Consider the following 26,586-nt stretch of genomic DNA (forward strand, 5'->3'; position numbering starts at 1 on the left):
AAGAGATGGCGTAGGCTTGGGCTGAGATAGGAAGAGGTTTCCGAGCATAGAGGGTTGCAGGAAAGAAAGAACTATGTATTCACAGGCAGTCGTAAGCTGTAGTGAATACACGCTACAAGTACACAACAGCAGGCAAATGACTTACATGCTTCACTCAGCCATTTGTTTTAGTTGGTTATAATTTTTAGTATACAATTAATAATCTACTTTGAAAAAATATAGATAGTATACAAGATAGTATACAATTAATAATCTACTTTGAAAAAAATGTAGTTAGCATGAAAAACATGTTATATAATAATACATTTTAGGTGGTTCTGTGAACATTAACACAGACAATGTCTAGTGTTTCTAAATTTGCCTCTAATATTTCATATAGCTCTGCTCATTACAAGATTAGCTGTATCTGTTGTGCTCAGAGACTGGCTCTTCTTCATCCAAACCCCTTTTTTTAAAAAAACCCAACAAAACGTATATTTTGGGCCTAAACTAAGTTGGCTGTATTCTTTTAAAGTATATTTTACAAACTTTGTATTCCTGCAAATAAATTATTTTTTCTTCTTTTATAGGAAGCCTATAGTATTTTAAATAGATTTGAAGTTGAGGTGACAAAAGAGGAATCAGAAGGAGTTGATACACTTAGATATTCTTTTAACAAATTACAGACCAAAGCTGTAAGTATCTGAAACTGTCCTTTTGCTACTATTTATTAGAAGATAATATGAGTCATTAGGCTTATATGAGAGTAAGGGATTAATACATAAACTGTACTACTCCAGGAGTAGCCAATGTAGGAATTGGTCACCTCTTACAATGATAGTGAGAGAAGTAAGTTACTTCCCACATTTCATAGTGTCAGAATGCAGCTGAATCCTATCCTTTTGTTTTGTTCTTCCCTAATGCTTTTTAAAAAAAATCTCTGAATATGAACGATGTCCAGGTTTTGTTGTGTAGCTAGTTAGTTAAGTTTAGTTTGTTTTGACCACTCTGAATTTTCTAAAGATGAGGAAGTTACAGCATCTTGTAAGAGAATAATGCCTTGAAGGTGTTTGGATTTTTTGTTTGGATTTTTTTTAAACATTGTTTTTATATTTAGCTGTCTGAATAAAAAGCTATTTTTTGTCCAATGCTTCTGTAGTTTTTTTAATGTAACAAATCAACTTGATTATATAGAATTGACATCCCTTTCTTTATTACTATTTTTAAAGAAATAACTTTATTTCAATAATTTATTAATAAATGGACATTCATTTATATTTTAGGTCAGTGTTCAAGATGAGTTGGTTCAAGTTCAGCCAAAATTTAAGAGTAATCTGTTAGAGTCCGTTGAAATTTTTCGTGAAGATGTGGCAAACTTTGACACATCATATGACACGGTAATTAAGTTATCTGTTGGGCTTGTGGTTCAGTTCCTCGGAATATATGGCTTGCAGCAGTTGGGTGCCAAAATTTTGATCTGCTGAGTTGTCTCTGAGTTCCTGAGGGCATGGTAACCCAACAGACCTTCTGTCATAGTTACTAGGTCAGCTGTGCTTCAGATCCCTTTTAGTCCTTCTTAAGTGTACCCCTCAGATGATAAACCCGCCTTCATTAATCTCTCTCGAGGGTTGAACCATGCAGTTTTACCACTCCTAATCTTCATCTCTGTGCTGCAGCCCTGCTATTTCTCAATCATGTCTATCTGACAGACCAAACTGAGTTTAGCACCTGTAAGACTTTTCTCTGGGAGCCTGTGACCAACAAGCTGATTAATATGACTCAAAAACAATTTATTCAAAATAAAGTTTTATTTATTCTTTCACCCAAAGATATAAAATAAAAAAGGCCTATATGCATTTTCAGACAGCTCTTGTTCCTGGACACCCACCCGGCTGCTGGGTTTGGGTCCCACATCCCTGGGCCCCGTGTACTTTAAGCTTCCCTTGGTCTGAACATGCTGCAGCACTGCCTCTTTCCTTGGTCTCAATGGCACACTTCCTGTGCATAGACTCTCTGTTATCCCCTCTTGGAAATGTATCTTTGCAGCCCAGCTAGCCTCTGCCCCAGGATTACTGTTGTGTCTCCTTTCCTCTCCCACAGATTCCCCAGTAGTTTAACCACACCATCTCCCAGAACTCCAACCTTATGGGCATTCTGGGCTTATAATTTAACTCTTTAGGGACATGTGATAGGTGAAGCATATAACACAAACAAAGGTTTCTAAACACAATTACTCCTTGCTTTAGATAGCAGAAAAGCTATACAGATCCAGTCATAAATAATAAATCCCTACACGCATTTCCTCACTTCATTTTCATTACCACTCGGGAGCATGATCTGGGTTTAGGTCAGAGTTTCTAGGGTGTTCAGAATCCCCTTCCTGCAGTTCATGGCTTCCCCTCCGAATCCTGGAGTCCCTCTGTCTCTCTTCCAGGTCAGCTTCCTTTGATGTTGGCTGGTCCCATACTCAAAAAAGTTCTCTGTTCTATGAAAGCATGCTCAGTTCACTTCTGCTCCTTGCCTCAAGCTTCCTGAGTGTAATCTGTGAGTTCTCCTGGGTATATAAATCCTAGCATTAACATCTGGCTTCTTAATTCTGTTGTTTAGGAATTTTCCAGCCTCCAAGCCCTCTCCCAGACAAACATAGACTAATTGGTTTCCCAGTTCTGGTAATCCTCCTTAGCATACCCGTTATTCAGTCAGAGCACAGTTAGATACGTCTTGATGGAGCATCTTCCAGATAACATGAAACGATCGCTAAGGGTATTTTCTCAGCATTCTCTCCAAGCATTTTCTGATGCTTCTGACTCCTTTAGCAAGTTCAGTGGAGACTGCAATTATGCTTCATTTGTGAAGCTACCCTGATTTTCACTAACTAAAGATCAGGCGCTAAACCTTTTATAAATGATTGATCTTAATGATCAGCTCATTTTTTCTCATATTACTGACGGTAACATTTTCAAAAGCACCTAAGTGCCTTAGGAATAGATCGCAGTAACATTTTCTGAGATGAAAAATGCAGATCATGGCAATGAAAATGCTTTGTGAATTTTTGTTGAATTTGCTGAATTGTTTTGGTCAGGAAAATAAAATTTGGAAAAAATCAAAACAATTTCTTTTGAAATGTTCTGAATTAAACGTTATGATTTTTTGAAACAAAACTACCTTTGTTTAGAAATTTACTTCAATTTTGTTTTAAAAAGGTTAGAAAAACTTAAAAACAGAATGAAATATTTCATTTTGGATCAAACAAAATGTTTTGCTTGTGGTGAAACAATTTTTTTTTACTACTTTGGTACACTGAAAAATGTAAAAAAAAAAAATGTTCATTTGCGTCAACCTGAAGCAATTTTTTGTTTTGTTTTTTGATATGACCAACAATGGAAAAGTCAGTTATTCACACATTTCTGTTTAGGGGCCTATGTCCCACTGATTTCATGCAAGGGCTTTTGAAAATTTTACCGTCAGTCTCATGGATGGGTCTCAAAGGAGAAATATAATTCTAGCTCTTTGAATATATTGCCTTCTTTGTTCTCCTTGCAAACTTCAGAAAAGTGGGATTTAAGTAGTGGAAAAAATGAAGGATGTTGTGTCACTAGAGCCCTTTGTTTCTTTGCTTTAACAGTCATGGGGGATGCTTTCACAGCCCTAATGGGCACTGCTTTTTTTTGTGATTCCAAGCTCTGTGGCACAATGGGTTTGCATCCCATAATGCAGATCTACAGAGTCAATATACTTGAAATACAGTTACTGGTATGTTAATCTTTCTATCTTCCTCCCTTCCACTCCTAACACCTCAAGTTATACTTAACAAGAAATTATGTGCAGTTCTATAAATACCAGTGAAAGTAAGCTCTGTGAAAAGAAAAGCAATACATGGCAGATTGGGTATTCTGTAACTTTGATTGTACCTTTGATAAAAGTAAAGAGTTGCCTCAAGTCACTTTTTGGGCATTCTCGCTTTATTTTTGACAGGATGAAAATATGTAAAACCTGAAAGTATATTATCTACTAATACTAAATTTGATTAGACTACAGAAATTTCTATTTTATCTAAAATATTTTTCCTTTGATACACTTCTGTAATTCTTTTGGCATTAGTGGGATTTATGGACACACTTCAGTGATTCATATACCCCTTACATATATCCCTTGACTATTTAAACAATTTTGTACATGCTGATGGTTTGTAAATATACAATTTGCCTTAACACACTTGAAGAGTTAATATTCACTTTGTTAACAATTTGTTTGCTTTAGGAAGGACCCATGGTTCCAAATACACCCCCACAAGAAGCTAGCAACAGGTTACAAATATTCCAGGTAAGAAAAAAGTAATTTTTGAAATGTTAAATTGAGAGTCATAGTTGTGAATCAAAGTGAGTTTAGAAAAAGATCCATTACTATCTATGGAACACGGGAATTGATGGATAAGCTTGAGCATTACACTGTAAATTACTTAGATCATAAACTCTTCAGAGCAGGGATTGTCTCTTACTGTGTGATTATACAGCACCTAGCACTGTGGGCCCTATGTTCAACTGGGACCTTGAAACACTGCTGTGATGCAAATAATAACAACAAGAAGAAGAACTTAATTTGTTCAGTGTGTTTTCTACAGACATTTTCTGCATTAGAAACAGAAATTCTCAGGGGATTTTAGGGATGGATTTCTGCAGCAAAGATACACAGTTGGTATGTACCTTTGCTTCATTCTGTTAGTCACAGTCAAATGGCCGTATGTCTTTTCTTCAAAACCAACACCTCTAGCTCCCTTTAATCTTTTTTTCCTCATTAGACACTTGCTGCTGAGTTTGATAGTTTCCTAAAACCAATTTTTGGTTTATGCAACAGTGTTCCTATCCATGTCTGCTTGAATTATGGTAATTTTGAAACTAATATTTTGAGAAACTGTACCTGCTACTCCACTGCCCTGTATTTTGTATAGTCATTTGTGTCTGTGAAGAGTGAATGCAAATTGCACATAATGTGCTTCCAGATTGGAAGAGTAATGCTTTATGTTCAGTCTGCACAGATACAAATGACTCTACAAGGTAGAGGCCCACTATATTTAATGCTTTTGTAAAATTCAAGTGTATTATGTTGGCCACTCTTACTTCTTCTGTCTACATTTGTTGTGCTGTCAAATAATGCAATCAAGGCTCAAATATCACAGTGATGGTATCGTACTTACTATAGGTTGAGTGATTTTTGTTTGGCCAAGTTTGTTGTTCATTGGTTATATGCTAAATATTTAACTTTTTTGCCATAATATTGATTCAATTATTTTTCTAAGGAAATAAGTTATAGTTATTGTGATAATCAGTAGACAGGCTGTCCTTTGTGAGACCCTTTATAAGTCCCTTGATTTATCCCTTTCAAGTGGTAGGCCCATTCATCAACTTCTCTTTGAGGAGGGATCCTGCTAAGCAACCACTCTCTGACTGGCCTCCAGCTTACAACACCCTGGTTGCCAGCTAGGGTTGCCAACTATCTAGAAGCTGAAAACTGAACCCTTGCCCCACCTTTTCTCCTGAGGCCCCGCCCCCACTCACTCTTCTTCTCCCCCATCGCTCGCTTTCCACACACACACACCCTGCTCATTCCCCCGTCTTCTGGGACTCACCTGCTGCCTGCAGAGCCGGGCTGGGAGGAGCTGATGCAGAGCCTGCCCGCCTGCCAAATTGGGGCACAGCGGTCAGACTCTGGCTCAGGAAAGGAGCATAGTTAGTGCATACTCAGCCTTTTAACATTCTTTCTCTTTCAATGTACAATTGTATTGAGCTTTTCCTGATTTCACTTAATATCCCCCATTGACTTATAATTAAATTAGAGCCTGGTAACATAGTACACAGGAAAATGAAGGTGAGATTTTATTGTTTGATTTGATCTGATCTGTGCAATACCATTTGCATAAACTGTGACAAAGCTCTGTCCTTGCCTCCGTGGGTCCCGCGTTTCCTGGCAGATTTCGCTAGCCTCAGAGGCTCACTGTGACCCTGCACATAACCCTTCTCTCTCTAGAGACAAGGGCCACAGTCTACTAAGCCATTTTCATCATAAGCCAGCGAGGGAGGTGAGGAGAAGTTATCCTTCTTTGCACGGTCTCTGTTGTCTCCCAGTCTCAGTGATTAATCAGGGGGCAAAGGTTTGGGGGGGGAGCCCGGGCCCACCCTCTACTCCGGGCTCTAGCCCAGGACCCTAATAGTATCAGTTATGGTAGCTGACCTTTTAGAAACATAACATGTACAATTCCCTGGGCTACTTTCCCCACAGCAGCCCTCACTTCCTCAAGCTCCACTTCACCCTTACCTCAGGGCCTCCTTCCTTGTGCCTGATATGGTGTGTACTACTCAGCCTCTCCAACAGCACAACTTCCTCCCACAGCTCCTGACATGCACACCCACCTGACTAACTGAGAGGCTTTAACTAGTTTCAGCCAGCCCCTGATTGGCTTCAGGTGTTCCAATCAACCTAGCCTTCTCCCTGCCTTCTGGAAAGTTCTTAATTGGCCCCAGGTGTCTTAATTGACCTGGAGCAGCTGCCATTTCACTTATCCTGGTACCAGGGATTTGTTTAGCCTGGAACTAATATATCTATCTCCCACTACTTTTCTATAGCCATCTGGCCTTGCCCCTCACAAAACCCAAGGTAGAGCATAGAATCATAGAACTGGAAGGGACCTCAAGGTCATCTAGTCCAGTGCCGTGCACTCAAGGCAGGACTAAGTATTATCTAGACCATCCCTGACAGGTGTTTGTCCAACCTGCTCTTAAAAATCCCCAATGATGGAGATTCCAGAATCTCCCTAGGCAATTTATTCCAGTGCTTAACCACTCTGACAGTTTGGAATTTTTTCCTAATGTCCAACCTAAACTGCCCTGGCTGCAATTTAAGCCCATTGCTTCTTGTCCTATCCTCAGAGGTTAAGAAGAACAACTTTTCTCCCTCTTCCTTGTAACAACCTTTTATGTACTTGAAAACTGTTATCACATCCCCTCTGTCTTCTCTTCTCCAGACTAAACAAACCCAGTTTTTTCAATCTTCCCTCATAGGTCATGTTTTCTAGACCTCTATTCATTTTTGTTGCTCTTCTCTGGACTTTCTTCAATTTGTCCACATCCTTCCTGAAATGTGGTGCCACAATACTCCAGCTGAGGCCTAATCACTGTGGAGTAGAGCAGAAGAATTACTTCTCATGTCTTGCTTACAATACTCCTGCTAATACATCCCAGAATGATGTTTGCTTTTTTTGCAACAGCGTTACACTGTTGACTCATATTTAGCTTGTGATACACTATGACCCCCAGATCCCTTTCCGCATTACTCCTTCCTAGGCCATCATTTCCCATTTTGTATGTATGCAACTGATAGTTCTTCTTTGAGAGATGTCCCTGTGGGTGCTCCACTGCAGGTGTCAGTGCGCCCCTGCGCCGTCGTTCGGAGATTTTTACAGCACCCATACCGGTTGCGCATGCGCAGAGCCTGCCTTACATTCCAGTCTTGTCTTAATAGTGTGCATTCACGGCCGATCTCCTCTGTTCCTTCTCTACCGTCCCTGGCTGGATTCAGAGCTCAGCAGACTCGTTAAAAACTTTTTCTCTTACTCATTCTACATACTCTTTTCCCTTAGTTTAGCACTCTAGTTACTTGATAAGTTCATCCCTAAAAAAAAAAAAGTTCCCTCTTGTTCGTGTCATCCTCCAGCTGATGCTAATATGCCTGGCTCCCCAGGATTTAAGCGGTGCACTACATGCAGGGACGCCATCCCTATCTTGGATGGTCACTCCCAGTGTATAAAATGCCTGGGGGGCCCCTTCATGGTGGCCTCTCCACTGAGGCTGCCTTGGATGGGGTTGGTTTAGGAGGCAATAACAATGGGAATTTTTGCCTCACTAGCAATGGGACTAAGCCCTCCTATTCATTTCCCAGTTCCCTGGGGACCCTCAGAGCTCCACCCAGACTTCTGAGAACATTACTGGAAAATTGCGTGGAGCAAGTGGGCTCTGAGCCATGATCCAGCCACTCGTCACAGTAATGCTTAGCACAGATCTAGTGCTTCACTGCCAGGGATCTCAAAGTACACTGTAAATGGAAGTGGATATTGCCATCCTCTTATGGAAGGGGAAACTGAGGCACGGAGCAGCACATGATTTGCTCAGGGTCACCCAGCAAGTCTGTAACAGAGCTGGGATTAGAACCCAGGAGTCCTATCTCTCAGTCCCTCTGCTGTAACCACTGGCCCAAACTCCCTTTCCAGCACGTGTGTGACCTATGCCCTTCCAAAGTATCCTGCTCCTAGACTGCAATCCTGCTCCCCAGGAAATCAATTCCCTACAGATGCTTACATGCCATCCTTGGGCTGGGGTCTGCCTTTCAGGGAGCTTTCCCCTGCCTGGTGGCTTGGTCCCTGGGACGCTAAGTGTGGACACAAAGCAGCCTGGTGAGCACAGGCCCTGTACGGGGCTCAGCCAGCTTTAGGAGCCAAGTGTGCTTGGCCTTTGTGGAGCTATAAATGAGTCAAGGCCACTTTTTCGGTGTGGCTCGTGAGCTGGAATATGGTGACAGGGGGCAGGGCCCATGAGCCACGGGACTTTCTTGCCGGGTCAGCAAAGCAATCCAACTGCAGAGAGCGGCTGGGCAGCCCAGGCTCTCTGCTGCCTCCTTGCCCCATGTGCAGCTTTGCCTGTTCCCCCCTCCTTGCCCTGTATATTGCCCGCCTGCTACCGCTGCCCCTCCCCACCTGTTGCTCGCCCCCTTGCTGCCCTGCATGCTGTCGCCCCTCTCCCTGCCCCACCTCTTCTGGAACACCTGTTGCCTGGGCTGTTGCCGCCCTCTCCACCCCTCTTGCAGGTGCCTGGGCTGTTGTCCCCCATCCCTGCTCTGAGTACCCCCCCTTTCTTGCTCCGCTTGTTGGAGTCCCGGAATCCAGCTCACCATCAAGTGACCCAGCCAGGTCACGGCACTCGCGTCTCTCCAGACACTGCTGGATCCTCAGCAGGTCTGGGAGCAGAGAGCAGCTCCTCGTGGCTCCAGCCACAGCTGCTGCTCTTCCTGCCCCCTCAGTGGAAGAGGCCGGTTACTACAAGTAACCGGACTTAGAGCACAGCTGTCTGGACGCTGCCAGGTTCCCTTTTCGACCGGGAGTTCCAGCTGAAAACCTGATACCTGACTCTATTGCCAACTGTGTTATTTATTAGCAATCCCTGGCACTTTGCAAGAGTTTTCCTTCAGGAGCCTGTGAAAAGCAACAATATGCAGTGAGACAGAAGCAGTTTCTTCAAAAAAAGTATGGTTTATTTGCTAAAAGATTCACATCACTCAGAGAAAAAAATTTAAAATAACAGATCTCTGTGTATACTGTGTTACCTGTGCTTGGCATTCCCTTCAAGCCCCTAGGTGGACATGGGTTTGCCTCAGTGTCCGCTCTTCTCTTGAGGACCAAATTACAGTTTGTCTGCTGCAGATCCCTCACTCCCAGTCCGTGTATCTGGGTCAACCTGCAGCTGCTGAAAACTCCCCCCACCCCTCCTTCTCTGTAGGGCATGTCTTTTAATAGACCAATGTTTTGATGTTCAGATTCTCAGCTTTGGCAAACAGTCACATTGCCAGGGTTGGAGCTGAGAAGTCCCTCTTCATGGCTATAAACGTAACTATTGTGTGTGAGGGGATGCTTCTTATCTAGGCTATGGGTTATCCTTTTCTACTTTCCTTCTCTACAGCCCCTCTTGATCTAACTACGCATTCAGGCACGGTAATATCACCCAGATAAACTGAAAGGCGTATGTTAGTTATAAAAAGTAATACAAATATTTTTCAATTCTCTATACTTGTGGAATGGTAATTGTCAGAATCACTTATCCTTCCTTTTTTAAAATTGATTCTATATTTGCTTTTTACCAATCTTCTGGCAGTACTCTTTGCTTGACAAGTTATATAATTCTGTCTCTATTTAATGGTTTTTTCTAGTTGTGTCCACACCAGCTAATACAATGTTTAATTTCTCCTGACTGGATAATATAATGTGGCTTTAAGTGCGCATCCTTTTTTATAAAATATTCCTTCAGATCTTTGTTGTGCACATTTTCTCTGTTTAGCTGGAGCATATGTAATATTAAATGAGACAGTGTTTTAAAAAAATCTGTTCAATTGTAATCTGCTGCTATTGTGGCATTCCTTGTTGACACTAGAAAAAACATTCCCCACTGTAGGTAGAAATTGAACAGGATTTAAAATCAAATGTATGTCCTTTGGAGACCAAAAGATGTTATTAGATATTTCTTTGTATACATACTGCAGACTTAAGATAGCTTTATAATTGGACAGCAGTTTATGATAATTAGAGGATCTCTTAGTTACCAAATGTATATCCTGTTTGCATTTTTAAATTTTAATTTGATCAGGCCAATTTTGATGAACTCTGGCGGAAATTTGTCACTTATTCATCTGGTGAACAGCTGTTTGGATTACCTGTCACAGACTATGAAGTTTTACATAAAATCAGGTAATGGAAAATAGAGCTATCTTCAAGAATATGTTAAGTACTTTAGAAATGCTGTAGTGAATTGAAAAAGGGCATTTGTACAAAAGAATATGTACTTATCCCATCATTTCTGGCAGACCTTATGTGGTATAAAAGAGCAGGGTGCCTGCAACTCTTAGCAGAGGGAGGAGAAAAAACTGAGGTATAGGAAGGAAGGTGAAGACCAGCTGTGGTCTGGAATTAGAATGGAGTTGGAACTGCAGAGTCATGGCTGACTGGGTGCTCTGTCCATGAAGTGGGACTGGCTGGAAGTAAAAACTGCAATTGGGCTCTAAAGTGGTACTGACTGGAGCCAGGAAGTGGTGTTTCAGTTGGGGAGTGAGGAATGACCAGCATCTGGAGCCAAGCAGCAGGGACTAGCTGGGGATTCAGAGATGGAGACAATCTGAGGGTTTGGGGAATTGGTGTAACTGGGGAAATGATATAAGTATTACATGTACTCCAGGAAAAAAATTTGCATGCCTGTCTCAGAAACAGTTGAACAGTATTCAAGCTTCCTCTGGATGGCTCACAGAGGTTTTTGCAGCTGTAGGCTAAATTAAAAAAAGCAAAACAATCCACAAAGGGAGATTAGAACACAGAATCTTTGTTAACTTGCAGGTAGGATTGTGCAATTGAAGAAAAGATACACCGTTAAACGTATCTGGAAAACCCCAAAGTATTAAAAACCATAGCAACTGAAAACTAAAGTTAGGCAAACAATTCTGCCACTATTTTTAACACTCAGTACATATACACAGACCATTTAACATCGAAACAACTTTAACTTTGATCCTGTATCAAAATACAGAGGATCAGATCCTCAGCAAGTGTGAATCAGCATAGCTCCTTTGAAAGATCAGGTCCAGAAATTTTAAAAGTTTACCCTTATTCATATAATTGTTCTAAAAAGTTGGCCTTTCATAGAATTCTAATTATAGTATATAATGAGTGAGTATATATATAGTGAGTATGAACTCACTCATTTCTCTCTGTGTTTGCCTATTTGATATTTGTACAATATTGTATTGTATTGTCTTCTATTTACTCATTCCTTTATACTGGAATAATATGAGAGCAAGGTATTTTGTTTTTATTTGGGTTACTCTACCTAGATAAATGTATTGGTATGATATCATTTAAATACTAAATATAAATATTTCAGTCCTCCAGCTTTTTAATAATTTTTGTTAATATTCTATGAATTCCATCCAATTTATTGAAAACTTTCTGGTATTGAGACAGCCAGAACTATATACAGTATTCTAACGGTTGTCCAACCTCAGCTATATAAAAAGCAACAATCATTCTGGTCCATGATACAATGCCTATACAAAGGCATCCCAAAATTAATTAGAAATTTTATTAATATAATCTTGCAAACTCATGTCAAACCCATTGTCCCCTGCTAAATCCATTTCTGCTATACCTATTCAAGCATTATTCTATAATTTGATAGTCTTGGGCATCCCCCTGCCTCTCATATTCCACAGCTTTTTGGTCAGAAGTTCATTTATCTGGCCTTTCTGTACAAACCAGTTAAGCATTTCCTCCAACTTAAACCATTTCAGGAGGGAAATGCATCTTCAAATAAAAAGGCATCTTCAAATAAAAACTAAAATGTGGGCAATACAGGCTTGTCTACACAGGGGGGTTAAACTGGGTTGAGTTGAGCTAATATGGTTTGAAAACACTTTCATGCACAAACACCATTCATTGTGATGCACTAACTGCATTTATCAAACTCTGGAGTCCTCTTTCAAAGTGAACTAAGTTTGATAAGAATTGTGTTAGTTCAGTCTATTGTTTATGTTCATGCACTGCAGCTGCGCACTACTTTGGCCGTCCTCCAATTGCTATCCCATGCTGCTTTGTGGGTGACCATCACTGATTTGTCCATATACCTGTGTGCCCTCCACTGCTCTGGTGTCAAGTTGGCTGGATGTCCCCATTTGCTCCTTAATTCAAAAGTATCTGCATTGCTGTCAGATTGCCTTACAACATTACTTGAGCAGCTGCCTGGAGCTATACTGAGACGCTCGATCTTATCCACAATCTGGGAAGAAGCATCAATGCAGGAAGCTCTTGTGGCCAGGCACTGGAATAAAGAAGATTTTATGTACATTGCTAAGCAGATGTCTGCAAGGCACCAGAACCAGATCACCCACCAATGCAGAATAAAGACCAAACAGCCCAGGAGAATGTACATTAAAACCAAGGATACCAGGAAAAGTCCAGCAGTGGAAATGTGATCTGTCTATTTTTGAGGAGCTGGACACAATTTTGATCCATTACACCAGAAGTCGGCAATCTCCGGCAGGCAGCACATCAGGGTAATTTGCTGGTGGGCCATGCGACATTATGTGCTGACCACCGCTTCCCGCAGCTCCCATTGGCCGGGAACGGCGAACCGCGGCCACTGGGAGCTGCGTGGGGCTGTTCCTGCGGGTGGTCAATGTAAACAAAATGTCTTGCGGCCCGCCAGCGGATTACCCTGATGGGCCGCATGCCGAAGGTTGCCGACCCCTGCATTACACCACTACTGAAACTTACCTCCCCCTTTCCTGCCCCACTCCAAGGATGAGCAGCAAGAGTCATTGGAGGATGAACATGAGGAGCCTCCTGAAAAGCTGTCCCCAGCAAGCCAAGATGTGTTCAGGAGTCAGAACTTTGTTGCCAGGTAGAAAGTGACCCTGATTCCTGCCCTGCAGGAACTGAGCGTGATTCCTAGCCAGTTTCTAGCCTGAAAAACAGGCCAGGGTTGAGGAGGCACATCCTATTGAGGAAAACTTGTCATGTATCTAACTGTTTTTAAAATGTATTATTATTATTATTATTATTATGCTATACTGCCATGCTACCTTCTGTTCCGGAAGCCTAATGGCCACAGCCATTTTAGGCAGATATGAACTAGGAGCCTTTCTGAGTCTCCAGCCCCCTCCTCAACTCCCTTCTTCATCCCATACATTTGGCCTCCTCCTGCCCCCCACCAATACATGTTTTCAAAATAGAAACTGCTCATGCCAAAAAACTGACCTGTCTCATGTTAAAGCCCTGATTATCGACCATTTTGAAGCCTACACCATGACCTATCTACCTATGTTCCTTTTTCCTCCCCACATCTGTCCTGCCTGGTGAACTCATGCTGCAGTATATCAGGTGCTGCCAGCCCATGCCCTCTCAGTTTCTTCTTACCGCTAGAGTGCAGGCATCCTCTGCAGCCTTCCTTGCTCAGGTTCTGATCCAAGAGTTTGTCGGGCCGCCACCTGGTCGTCTGTTCATACGTTTGCATTGCACTACGCACTGATCCAGCAGGCATGAGATGACGCTGGCTTTGGCAGAGCAGTGCTGCAAGCTGCATGACGGTGAACTCCAAGACCACCTCCATTGATACTGCTTGTGAGTCACCTAGAATGGAATCGACATGAGCAAACACTCAAAGAAGAAAAAACAGTTATCTGCCTTTTGTAACTGTTGTTCTTTGAGATGTGTTGCTCGTGTCCACTCCATTACCCACCCTGCTGCCCCTCTGTCATAGTTGTCAGCAAGAAGGAACTGAAAGGGCATGGGCCGACTGTGCCTGATATACCACAGCATGATTGCGGCACTCTAGAGAGCACCACAGCTGACCCTATGAGTACCACTAAGGCAAAAATCTCTGACGGCCGCGCATGTGAGAACACACACACACACACACCTAGAATGGAATTGACATGAGCAACACATCTTGAAGAACAACAGTTACAAAAGGTAGTTAGCTGGTTTTTATGCACAGTATCTCCTAGTGGCTGAACAGTATAGTACAGTTCAGCATTCCATTACAACTCCTTAAAGTTTCTACATTCTTATCATTTCCAAAATATATACTTAGGAGAGGCTCATATACCAGAGAAGTGTACCTTCTGTCAAAAATTGAAGGCAAGGACAAGAAAGAGCTGTGAACTGAAGCTGAGGCTCCTGATGATGGAGAGTTCTCTGAGAGCAGCCACTGACCCTAGTCCTTGGACTCCCCCAGAGCAACAATCCCCGATGCAACCATCAACGTCCATGGCACATCATACTCTGGTGGCATCAAAGAGGAAATCTACTGATTCCTCTCACAAAAGCTCAGAAAAGAGAGCTATTCTCAGATTGAAGAATTGACCAGGAGAAAGAGATCCCTGGCAAAATCAGTGACCTTGGTACCAACAGAGCTGCAGCGCAGTACCCATGAGACATTAGGCTCCTCAACTACCAGTACCAGCACTAAGCCTAAAAACCAGAGGGGCACAGCTCAGTAGCATCAGTACCATCTGACAAGAGAAGTGGTAGAGACCAGAATACCTCTTCTAAAACGGCACCTCTGGAGGCAAGGAAAGCCGTGGTACTGATCACTTCAATCAGAGACCTCTTCTGGCTGATCATCAGACAAAAGACTACAGCTACCACTGACTCCTTGATACTCATTGGCCATTCTAGACAAACTTTGTTGGTACCAATTACCATGGCAGTACCACAGGAATTTCGTTTCTCCAAGCACCTCTTGGTTTCAGAGAAACTCGAATCCCTGCTGCTTGGTATCGGTGGTGCGGTGCAGTACTGACCACATCTCAGTCTCTGGAATTCCCTGTGGTACTAGGACACTCACCACCAGCCTCTATCAAGTGAAAAGGAAGAGGACAATGATAACTTATCTTCGGTCTAAGTGCAAAGTTTCCCAGGGCAATGCTAAGGGACCAGTCACCTAGAACCATGACAGGACTGACAAGGCCCACCCATTTGGTATGGATATTTTTGTGTACCATCACCCAGGCCCTTCACACCATTCCAGTGGCTGTACTGGGACTCATGGGTAGCCTATAGACACCAGTCCTCTAGGACCTCAAGTGTCTCCCATAGGATTAGAGTAAGATGATCTTCCTCAGCTTCCATTTGTAGACTCCCTGATCCCCAAGAGGAGACCTTTGAGAAGCAAGAGGCAAGGCTTGATCAAGAAATTACTCGAGCAATAAACATTTCATCATCCACTCCAGGTGAAGCTGTGATGCCTCCTCCACCATCTACGGCACATAACTTTGAACAATTTTTAGACCTCACTAGGAGAGTGGCAGAGACACTTCAGATCTGCCTTGAAGAAGTAAAGGAGTTGCAAAACAAGATGATGGACATCCTCCACACATCCTCACCAGCACGTATTGCATTCCTGATCAACAAGGCTCAACTAGACCCAGCCAAGGTCATCTGGCAAACTCTGGCCATGATAACTCCCACATGTAAAAGGGCAGACAAAAATATTATGTCCCCTCAGTGATTGTGGACTTTTTATTTTCCCAACCACCCCCAAATTCCCTTATTGTATATACTGTAAACACACATGGCAAACAGCACCATGCTAAATCAACACCCTACTACAAGAACTGATAATGACTGGCCTTATTTGGCAGGAAGTCATATTCATCAGCAACCCTACCATTTCGGATTGCTAATTACCAGGCTCTATGGTGAAATATTATATCAATTATGGAAAACTTAATGCCTTTATTAAACATCTCCCAAATGATCAAAGAGAACAATTCCAAGCCATCATTGCCAAGAGCCAGTTTCTGGCAAGGACAGCACTACAGACTACATTAGACGCTGGAGACACAGCTGCCTGCTCCATATCAATGGCAGTAGTGATGAGGAGAGCTTCCTGGTTTCACCTTTCCATTCTCCCAAGAGAAGTCCAAATGACCGTGGAGGACCTTCCATTCAAAGAATCCAAACTCTTTGCAGAAAAGACAGATGCCTCACTACACACACTGAAGGACTGAAGAGCCACATTATGCTCTTTGGGGAGCTACACAGCGGCACAAAAAAGACAATACAGTAAGTCACAGACATCACAAAGATCCTGACCAGCCCAGTTTCCTCCACCTCAGAGACAATACAAACCCCAGCAGAAGACAACAGGTGCAGAAATGAAAGCCGATGGTTCCCCAAACTTCAAGTGTACAGCCCTCAATGTTGAAACATCAGTTTTGATACTTTGATTGAGGTCCCAAAGAACCACTGCCATCATCAATTGCTGCAAAACTCGAACCATCTACATCCCTTTGGACACTGCCTTGTTCTTTTTCAACAAAACTGGGAAAAGATAACATCAGACAAATGGGTACTGGAGATCATCTCCAATGGTTATTCAATCCATTTTGTCTCCCTCCCTCCTACCCATCCTCCCTCCCCACCCTCTTCAGGGACCCTCCTCATGAGAGCCTATTATGTCAGGAAATAAATCATCTCCTAAACCTTGGTGCTATAGAACCAGTTCCAAATGAACACAGATGGAAGGGTTTCTATTACAAATACTTCCCAATATTGGGGAAAAAACAGAGGATGGAGGTCCATTCTCAATCTGAGAGCACTAAACAAATATGGAAAGGCACAAAGATGGTTACACTACCAGCAATAATTCCATCTCTAGACCAGGGAGACTGCTTCTCAGTCCTTGACCTACAAAGATGCTTATTTTCACATTGTGATTCAACAGAAGGTTCCTCAGGTACACTTTTGGTCAAGACCATTTTCATTACAGAGTACTTCCATTCAGCCTGTCACCTGCACCCAGCGTGTTCTTGAAGGTCCTATCTGTGGTAGCGGCCCACCTTCACAAATCAGGAAACATGATGTACCTGTATCTAGATGACTACCTACTCAAGGCATGATCCTTTGATGACACCCAGTGGCCATGCAAAAGACTATAAATGTATTCACACAATGGGGACTACAGCTGAACACTCAAAAATTGACTTTGACTCCTGGACACCATCTGGAATTCATAGGAGCCTATCTCGATGCGGTGAAGGCCAAAGCCTTCCTCCCACTACACAGATTCAACACTCTAACTGTCTTAATAGATACCATTCAGACCAACTCCCAGATCTCGGCCAGAAATTGCCTTCAACTACTTGGGCACATGGTGGCAGGCACACTTGTGATAAGTCACATGACACTTCACATGCATTGCCTTCAAGCATAGCTCAAAACGGTATACACACCAAATAGAGACACATTGAATAAACAAACTACTGTCAACAGTCAAAGACTCTCTCGAGTGGTGGAAAGATCCTCAGAATGTCTGCATAGGGGTCCCCTTCACACAGCCACCTCCAACATTGAAACTGATAACAGACACATCTTTACTGGGCTTGGAAGCTCATCTAGACAGTCACACAATTCAGGGCAAATGGTCCCGCATAGAATCAATGCTCCGTATCCACCTATTGGAGCTCAGACTGGTCAGGAATGCTTGTGCACATTTCCTACCATTTTTGATCAATGACGAACATATAAAGGTCATGACAGACAACATAGCATGAATGTTCTACATAAGCACCAGGGAGGAGTGAGATCACCATCCCTTTCTGCAGAGGCAATGAAATTGTAGAATTGATGCATTCGGCACAGCATCATTATATCAGTAGCCTGCTGGGTGTACAGAATATCTTAGTGGACACCTTTGTTGCTTTTTTTCCCTTCTGTTTGCAACCTTTGTTGCTTTTTTCCTCTTTTTTGTTCTCCTTGGGTACTTGTTTACTTCTGACACCATGTCATGCTCCTCAACCAGAAATAGACTGACTACAGAACTGTCTTCTGAGCAAGATTCACACCAGATACAAGAGCCTTTAATGTTCTGCCTGTATGGCTCAAATAAGGTATGTTGCCACAATGCCACCTAGTGGCCCAACAGTATAATACAGCTTATCATTCCATTACACAAGTGGCCTTTGAATGGCTTCATTAACCAGGGCAGCAGAGGATAAGATGGGTCTTCCAGGATAACCAGAGCAATCTCCACACCATTAATGTCCACAGGGAGCAAATTGCCCTTTCTCCATTAATTTAAAAATAGTACTGAGTTTCAAAAGATCCTAGCATCATGCATCCTTCCAGACCATCTTGAAATTATGTTTGTAAACCTGCTATGGTGGTCAACCAGCCCTTGGAACACTATGGAGAAATACCCATACATTTCTGTTTATTAATTCTGAGCCTTGGTGTGTGTGTGTGGCAAATAATAGGCACATGTAAGGCCATCAATTGCCTTACTACACCTTGAGAACCCTATATAGGCAAAGTCATCAATAATCTCTTGATCATTGTCATGGTTTGTAAACCAGTGCAATGGTACCTTATGTATTGCATCACACGCCTTTGTGACAATGGCCCCAACAGTTCGCTTTCCTATGTCTATTTGGTTGACTACAGACTGGTAGCATTCAGGGATGGCAAACTTCTATATGGCAGTGGCAACCCACTCTTCCGCAGGTAAGGGACATCTCATGTTGGTACAGTGCTGCTACAGTTCTGGTGCTAGTTCAGCACATATCTAAAAAGGGTTGCCTTCACTATCCTGAAATTCTCTTGCCACTGTTAGTCATCCCAGGTCTGCAGACTGATCCATTCCCACCAATTGATGATGATTCCCTGAACCCAGAAACAGTGCTGCATGGTGTGAGGCTGCTCCAGGAACAGCTCCTGGAGTAGCAGTTGCTCAGCATTATCCTCTTCTTCCTCATTGTCATTTGGCTTCCTGTGCTGCTGTGGAAGCTCAAGCTTCTGTTGATGCCACATCATGCTTGGTGGTGCACTGGGCAAGTCGAAAATCAAAGTTATCCAGCTTCAAAAGCTGAAATACAGCCAAAGCAGCTTTTGCATATTTATAGTTGCCAACATAGTCTTGTGGAGCATTGTTGGATCCATACTGGCCAACAGCAATTTGAAAATGGTGCTAGCATACCCAGAAATGAAGCACTTGATTTTTATAAATGTGAACCTACTGGGCTTCTGCTATGCATCCCACAATGCATAGCAAGGAAAAATCCCAGAATGCACACTGCTGAGCGGCGAAGCAAAGGACCATAAGATATCCTCAGAGAATGCCATGTGTTTAGTACACAGCAAGCTGCTACCATGTGAATGCAATGATACCAATTGAAAGAGGGCACAGCTGACTTGTGTGCATGCTATTAAAGTGCGGCTTGCCTGTTGCATGTGAACTAATGCGCGTCAAATCAGTCTGGTTTGTCCCCCAACATCCCCCCACATAGCAAGCCCCGAATTAGTCTACCTGAAACTTTTGCAATATTGTTATTAATATCAAACAACTTGATTATTGGGCTATTCATACTAGTACTTCACATTGTTTTATTACTTGATTGCTGTTATTGTTCTCTTCGCTAGAGTACATAGACACAGCTTTCTATCCCCAAAGGCTTGCATTCTAAAAAGATTTTAGTTATTCTTCTGTACTCATAATAAATGAACAGAATTTATTACACTGTCTTTCAGTAGCTGATTCTAATGGTTGATATGATTTTTATCTTGTAGGAAGGAGCTTGGCTTGCTTCAGAAATTATATGGATTATATGATACTGTAATGAACAATATCAGTGGGTATTATGAGATACTTTGGACAGATGTAGATATTGAAAAAATTAATGCTGAACTTTTGGACTTTCAAAACAGGTATTTCTCCTAATATGAACTTTTTAACAGGTTAAATTTGAATATAAATAATGATAATTGCATTACAAATAACTTAGTATCTTTAAAGCATCTTGATATATAGATAAATTTGGAAAATTTGTTAATAGTGTTTGTCAAAGGGTGACTGGCTCCTTTGAGGGGATATGAGTCCCAGCCCCAACTGTTACTAATCAGGTGCCTCTTTGCTGAGGTTGTGGGGCTAGGTTCAGGTGACAACTGGAAGATTACCTGTTCTTTATAAAGACCAACAGGAGCTTTGTGCTGGAAAACAGTAGGGGAAAGAACCAAGTTATTAGGTGATTTCTAGACAGATGGCTTAGGGAGTGAACTGTAGGGAGTAGAAAAGCTGCTGCAGAAATCCCTGGCTCAGGGCAAGGATGGGGAGAGACCGAGAGAGGTGAGGGAAAAGCCACTGGGAACAGTAAACAATCTTGGGTGAACTATATATTGGGGTATTTTGCCCAAGTTTTCTGTTTAATCAAAAAACTGTGCCCAGAGACAAGGACCTACAATAGACTCAGGTGTTACTTTGATCCTACCTGGACTAGTGAGCTAGCTCACCGGCTTACAGTATTGACTATAAGATTAAAATTTGAGAATCTCTTGAAACATTGTATACTATTCTTAAAATATATAGGCAACCTAAAATAACTTGAGAAACTGAACACCTTTTACAGTAGGCGTTCCTGTTATATAATTAGTAGGTGTACTACTCCAGTATTCTTGAAAAATTTAAAATATTTTGATACTTTGAAGTCTAATGAGTTATAGTTTGCTCACAAAAAAGTTTTCTAATTTTTTTAATTTATTTTATTCTTAGTGCTTTAGAAATTAGCTTCAGTATTATGTGAGGAAATATATAGCATGGAAGATGGGGGCTAGGTTTATTGGACAGAATAGATTTTTTTTTTGTTCAGCATAGCTTCTTTCCTCTGTCACCACTAATGGGTTAATGCCCCCCACCTGTGGAATTTGTAGGCAATCCAAAGTTGTTCCTGGAGGCTCCAGGACAACGCCTCATCCTTCAGCTCAAGCTACCAGATGTCCAGCCTCTGGTAGCATAATAAATTGGTGGTTCAGTTTCTCCTGTGCACTTTGTTTTATAACTTTAATTTGTATTTGTTGTTGTGCAGCAGTAATTTATAATCTTTCTTCCATGTTCTCTTTCTCCCTTGGATTGGGTATTTGATAGTGTGATGGTTTCAGTCACCTAGATCTGTCACTGCTGTGCCTCCTTTCTGGGATTCCTCTGCCCGCCCTCCTCACAGGCAGTGCTCTCCCACAAATGTTGGGCTAAATCTAAGTGGTGTTCCCTATGTGAGGCAGCATGTACTGGCACTAGAGAGGGCAAATTATAGCCTACCTGTTCATAGCTAGCCAAACCTTGCATAGCCAGGGCACAAGGCTCAGAGTTGAACAGATATGTCAGGACATCACGTTCTCTCAGGAGCTGTGACTCCAATATAGAAAAGCCTGGAGGTTCTGAATATTTTGGGAAGAGGGAGGAGAAGGATGTTATCTGTCTAACCCAGAGGGTAAGTCCAGCATCAGAACTGGGCTGGAGTACAAAACCTCCTGAAAGGATTCAAAGTCGTATCTCTACTCCACCCCAGTATTGAAGTGGGTACTTAGTTCCCTAAGGAAAAAAGCAGGCCTTCTACAAAGCCCTTTTCCTCCCATGATGAATCAGGATTCTTATGATCCTCAGGGGTAAGGTGAAGAAATGGGTTTTCTTCTTCAAGTGTCCTCTGCATATTCCCACTCTGTAGATATGCACCGACTGGTGTGGTTGAATGGTGCAGGCTTCTATTAGTAGTGCCTGATTGTTTATGTGCCCTTCTCCGCCCCCGCCCTCAGCATCTGATCATGTTTTGAGGGCATGGCTGTAAAAGGGGGCATAGCAGTGGTTACCAGTCCCACCTCAGTTCCTTTTAACTGCTGCCTGGATGGATGTGAGCCTTCTTTGGATTCAATAGGTGCCATGTTTATTATTTTTAATAGTTAGATAGTTAGCACTTAGTGTTAGTATTAGTTACTGTTTGTTATTGCAGATCCAAAGATCAAGAAGCATGGTTTTAAAAGATGTGGATTATGTCTGGCAGTTTTTCCAGAGTCAGATGCCCATGCTTGCTCGCTTAGGAGCAGGACATTCTCCTTGTTGTTGCTTGATGTATGTACTTTCACACCATGAGCTAGGAAGGACAGGTAAAACAGATTCCAAGCTCTCCTTATCAGTTAAAACCTCCAGATCTGAGGTGTCTAAGGTTTCAGATAATAAAAGCAAGAGGCCTGGTTTGGCTCCAAGTCCTTCAAGTTCCACAAAGTCTTTTGTGGTTAAACCACAAGGAGTCCAGTGGCACCTTAAAGACTAACAGATTTATTTAAACCGTCAGTCTTGGCAATGAGCTCCAGTTCCAAAGTCCTCTGACCTGGCTGCAAAGAAGGTACCAGAGTCAAGGAAATCAGGTTTGGAAGATAAATGACTTATGCTTGAAAATTCTATGGAACTAGGGCCCTCAGTTCTGAGGAAGAAAAAAGCCAGGTCAGAACACCTTTCCAGAGATTCATTGATTCCCTCAGATCATGAACATTCAGATCTGAGACACAAGGAAGGGGATTCTAAGAACACTGAGCACTTTCATTGGACTGTTCTAAGGAAATCTGCAGCCCAGATGTTATACCAGCACTGATAGCATCTAATGTAGGGTCCCTACAGGTGTCTGAAGAACTGTACTCCTCGGGTACAGTTGATATTTCTATAGCAAAGAAAGACTTGGATAATGATCTGTCTCCACACACTCTTTCTGAGAAGAAGAGGAACTTAGATGACTCCTTGGTTATGTTGCCTCCACCTCCCAGGACACCTTGGCTCTCCTAGAAGAACGATATCTCCTGTGTCAATGTTAAGAATACAATGTTAAGAACAGGCTCAGATCCATATTCAGAGGAAGAACTGACTTCAATGACAGGACCTTTGTTAGACACAGACTATTACAAGCACATCTACCCCCTGACTCTCACATACTACTGGACTGGACAAATTTGCAGGACTGGCAAGTACCTTCCTGGATTCCTTAGCTTTATTGGTCAGCTCTGGGCCTTCCATACAACCTTCTTCCAAAGTCATGCCTCTGGTTCAGCATCAAACCAGAGAGGTTTTTGCGGGTCTACAGCATTCAGATCTAAGTTACACAAATTCAAGACACACAGACTTGAAGGAATATTCTGATCAGAGATGTTTGGATCCTACACTAATGGATCTGAAAATGAGACAAGTCCCCTATTCTAATTCAAGATGTTTTATATGATGAGGAAGAGGAAGTTGAGGTTCCTGTACAGACAAATATTTTGCACAACCAGGACTTTATGGGCATATCCTCTCCAGACAAAAACATTTGAATTGCCTAAGCTGCTTCACCATCTGAGGATGCCATTAAATTCCAAGAATTAATCAGCAGAATGGTTTCTATGTTGAAATTGCCTTCAGTTTCATTGGAGGAAACTTTGTACTCTGTTTTTGACATAATTGAAAATACTTCTTCAAACAAGGTTTCTCTGCCCCTTTTGAATGGTTTATGGCAATCAGCAAAATCAAAATGGAATACCCCATCTTCTTGACAGCCAATTGTAAGAAAGGTGGATACGCTTTACCAGATTCCGTAAGAAGGGACCAGGAATGGAGAGCAGTACAGCATTGCACAGACCACCCAGAAAGTTTTTGGAGAGTGTTCGGCACAACTTCCTGGTGCAAGTGCTGGAGGAGCCAACTACGGGTCATACTCCTCTTGATCTGCTGCTCACAAACAGGGAAGAATTGGTAGTAGAAGTGGGTGGCAACCTGGGCAGCAGTGATCAAGAGAAGTCGAGGTCAGGATCCTAACAAAAGGAGGAAGGGAGAGCAGCAGAATGTGGACCCTGGACTTCAGAAAAGCAGACTTTGACTCCTTCGGCGAACTGATGGGCAGCATCCCCTGGGAGGCTAATATGAGTGGGAAAGGAGTCCAGGACAGCTGGCTGTACAGTAACTCCTCACTTAAAGTCATCCCAGTTAACATTGTTTTGTTGTTACATTGCTGATCAATTAGGGAACATGCTCATTTAAAGTTGTGCAATGCTCCATTATTACCTTGTTTGGCTGCCTGCTTTCTCCACAACTGGAAGGCTCCCTATGCCGCCCCAACACCCCACAGCGCCTCCCGCCCTCCGGCAGACCCCACGGATCAGCGCCATCCCCCTCTTCCCCCCGCCTCCTGCCCGTAGCAGTCAGCTGGCTTGCGGTGTTTAGGAGGCAGGAGGGAAGGGAGAGGAGCAAGGACTCGGCGCGCAGACTCCCCCACCCTCCCCTGTCTCCTGAACACCACAAACCAGCTGATTGCCCTGGGCAGGAGGTGGTGGGGAAGGGAGTGGGAGCCTGCGTGCCGAGTCCTCATTCTTCCCTCCTGCCTCCTAAACACTGCAAGCCAGCTGATTGCCCTGGGCAGGAGGGAGGGAGGAGGAGCGAGGACTCGGCTTGCCACCCCCTTCCCTCCTGCGGTGGCAATCAGCTGGCTTGCTGCATTCAGAAGGGAGGGGAGAGAGGGGGGAGGAGCGACGACGCAGAGTGAAAATTAAAGGGGGAGCAGGTGGGGGGGGGAGAAGAGGAGGGTCAAGGGTAGAGGCTTGGGGGAAGGGGTGGAGTGGGCGGGCTGAGGGTTGAGTGATGACGATCCTGACAGGGAATGCAGCTCCAAAGTGATTAGGGTAGTTGGTCACCTAATGACTTGCTATAAAGAAATTTACCAAGAAAAAAAAAAGGAAAGCAAAACAACAAACTCTAGATTTGTTTTTTCGAGTTCAGAAAGTTCAGCAAGAGGAGCAGCTGGACAATCCACCCTCTTCCACTGTCTGACTCCACCATCTCAGCCAAGCTTCATACTCAGCAATGATGATTGTAGTGTTAAATTGCTTGTTCAGGAGTCAATGACCCGTATGACTGCCAGTGCTGAAAGCCGAAAGGAAGCCACTGGCATGAAGAATGAAGTGCTCAACCCCAAGACAAAAACCAAACTTGTTTTTTGGAACGTACGGACAATGTACGAAACAGGGAAGCTAGCTCAGGTCACAGCAGAGATGAGATGCTACAGCTTATACATCCTGGGTGTCAGCGAGAGCAGATGGACAGGATCAGGAAGATTAACAACAGCCTTGGGAGAAACTTTGCTGTTTTCTGAACAGGATGATGGAGAACACCATGAGGGTGTTGCCATCCTTTTGAAGAAGGGAGTGAAGCATTCCCTGCTTGAATGGAAAGCCATCAGCAGCAGACTTATGAGGGCCAGACTGAAAGGGAAACATAATATCACTCTGATTCAGTGCTATGCTCCGACAAATGACAGTGATAAAGAAGTAAAGGACAAATTCTACCTTACACTATAAGCGAAGTTAGAGTGACTACCATGCCATGACCTAACTATCGTCATGGGAGACCTGAATGCCAAGGTCGGTAAGGACAACACAAACAATGACAGACCAATGGGAAGACATCGGTGTGGCACCATGAATGAAAACAGAGAAAGTGTTGTTGATTTCTGTAACATGAATGACTAGTCATCAGCGGAACCCTGTTTGAACATTGTGAAATCCACAAGCTCACATGGTGTTCTCCAAATGGCAGAGGTAAGAACCAGATTGATCATATCATGATCAATGGCAAATGGCGACGCTCACTGACAGATGTGAAAGTGAGAAGGGGTGCAGATGTTGGCAGCGACCACCACCTTGTGACAGCCTCCATCAAGCTAAAACTGAGAAGTGTGGGTCCACCAAACAAGGGACATAGACGTTATGATATTGACAAGCTAAAGTCCCTTGAAATACAGAAAGCCTTCGTTCTGCAGTTAACTAACAGGTTTCAAGCACTTGCAGACCTTGATGAAGAGGAGGGGAATGCAGATGAGGAGATTAACAAGAAGTGGGACAAAGTAACAGCAATTTATAAACAGAGCAGTAAAGCCTGTCTAGGTTACAGGCAGAAGAGAAGGAAGGAGTGGATTACACACAGCACATGCAATGCCATAGAAACCAGATGAGCCCTGAAGAAAAAAGTTTTAGACACAAAATCCCAGAAGCTAAAGGATAGCAAGACACATCAGGAGGTCAAATGCCATGTGAGAGCGGACAAACGGCATTATATTGATAATCTGGCAACACAAGCAGCTGCTCGTGGTGAGCAAGGAGCTGTCTACAAAATGATGCGGCTTTTCAGTGGTAAACGCCAGACACCAACAAATACTCTCATCAGGAACAGACAAGGACACCTACTAACAACCGAAAAAGAACAAGAAATGCGCTGGACAGAGCATTTCAAAGAATTGCTGAACAGGGAGCCACCTAAAGAGGAAACAAACATCCAGGAGGCAGAAGAAGATCATGATATTAACATAGACACCTCAACTAAGGAAGAGATCATTCAAGCCATCAAATCCTTAAAAAATGGGAAAGCTCCTGGCAAGGATAACTTGAATGCAGAAATGTTCAAGGTAAATCCTAAATTAGCAGCATCTATCCTGGCCCCTCTATTTACATCAGTCTGGGAAAGG

General features: G+C 42.9%; 1 protein-coding gene across 1 annotated transcript in view; it reads left to right on the forward strand.

Annotated features, from left to right (window-relative positions):
- The window catches only part of DNAH8 (dynein axonemal heavy chain 8), a 583,322-nt gene that overhangs the window by 250,867 nt on the left and 305,869 nt on the right, over window positions 1-26,586 (forward strand). The window contains exons 30-34 of the mRNA XM_078852248.1: window positions 570-674; window positions 1,263-1,376; window positions 4,240-4,302; window positions 10,383-10,483; window positions 19,850-19,987. Of these exons, the coding sequence (XP_078708374.1) occupies window positions 570-674; window positions 1,263-1,376; window positions 4,240-4,302; window positions 10,383-10,483; window positions 19,850-19,987 (521 nt within the window). The remainder of the gene's footprint in view (window positions 1-569; window positions 675-1,262; window positions 1,377-4,239; window positions 4,303-10,382; window positions 10,484-19,849; window positions 19,988-26,586) is intronic.

This window comes from Lepidochelys kempii, chromosome 3 (assembly GCF_965140285.1).
Source record: "Lepidochelys kempii isolate rLepKem1 chromosome 3, rLepKem1.hap1, whole genome shotgun sequence".
NCBI classification, from domain to species: domain Eukaryota; kingdom Metazoa; phylum Chordata; order Testudines; family Cheloniidae; genus Lepidochelys; species Lepidochelys kempii.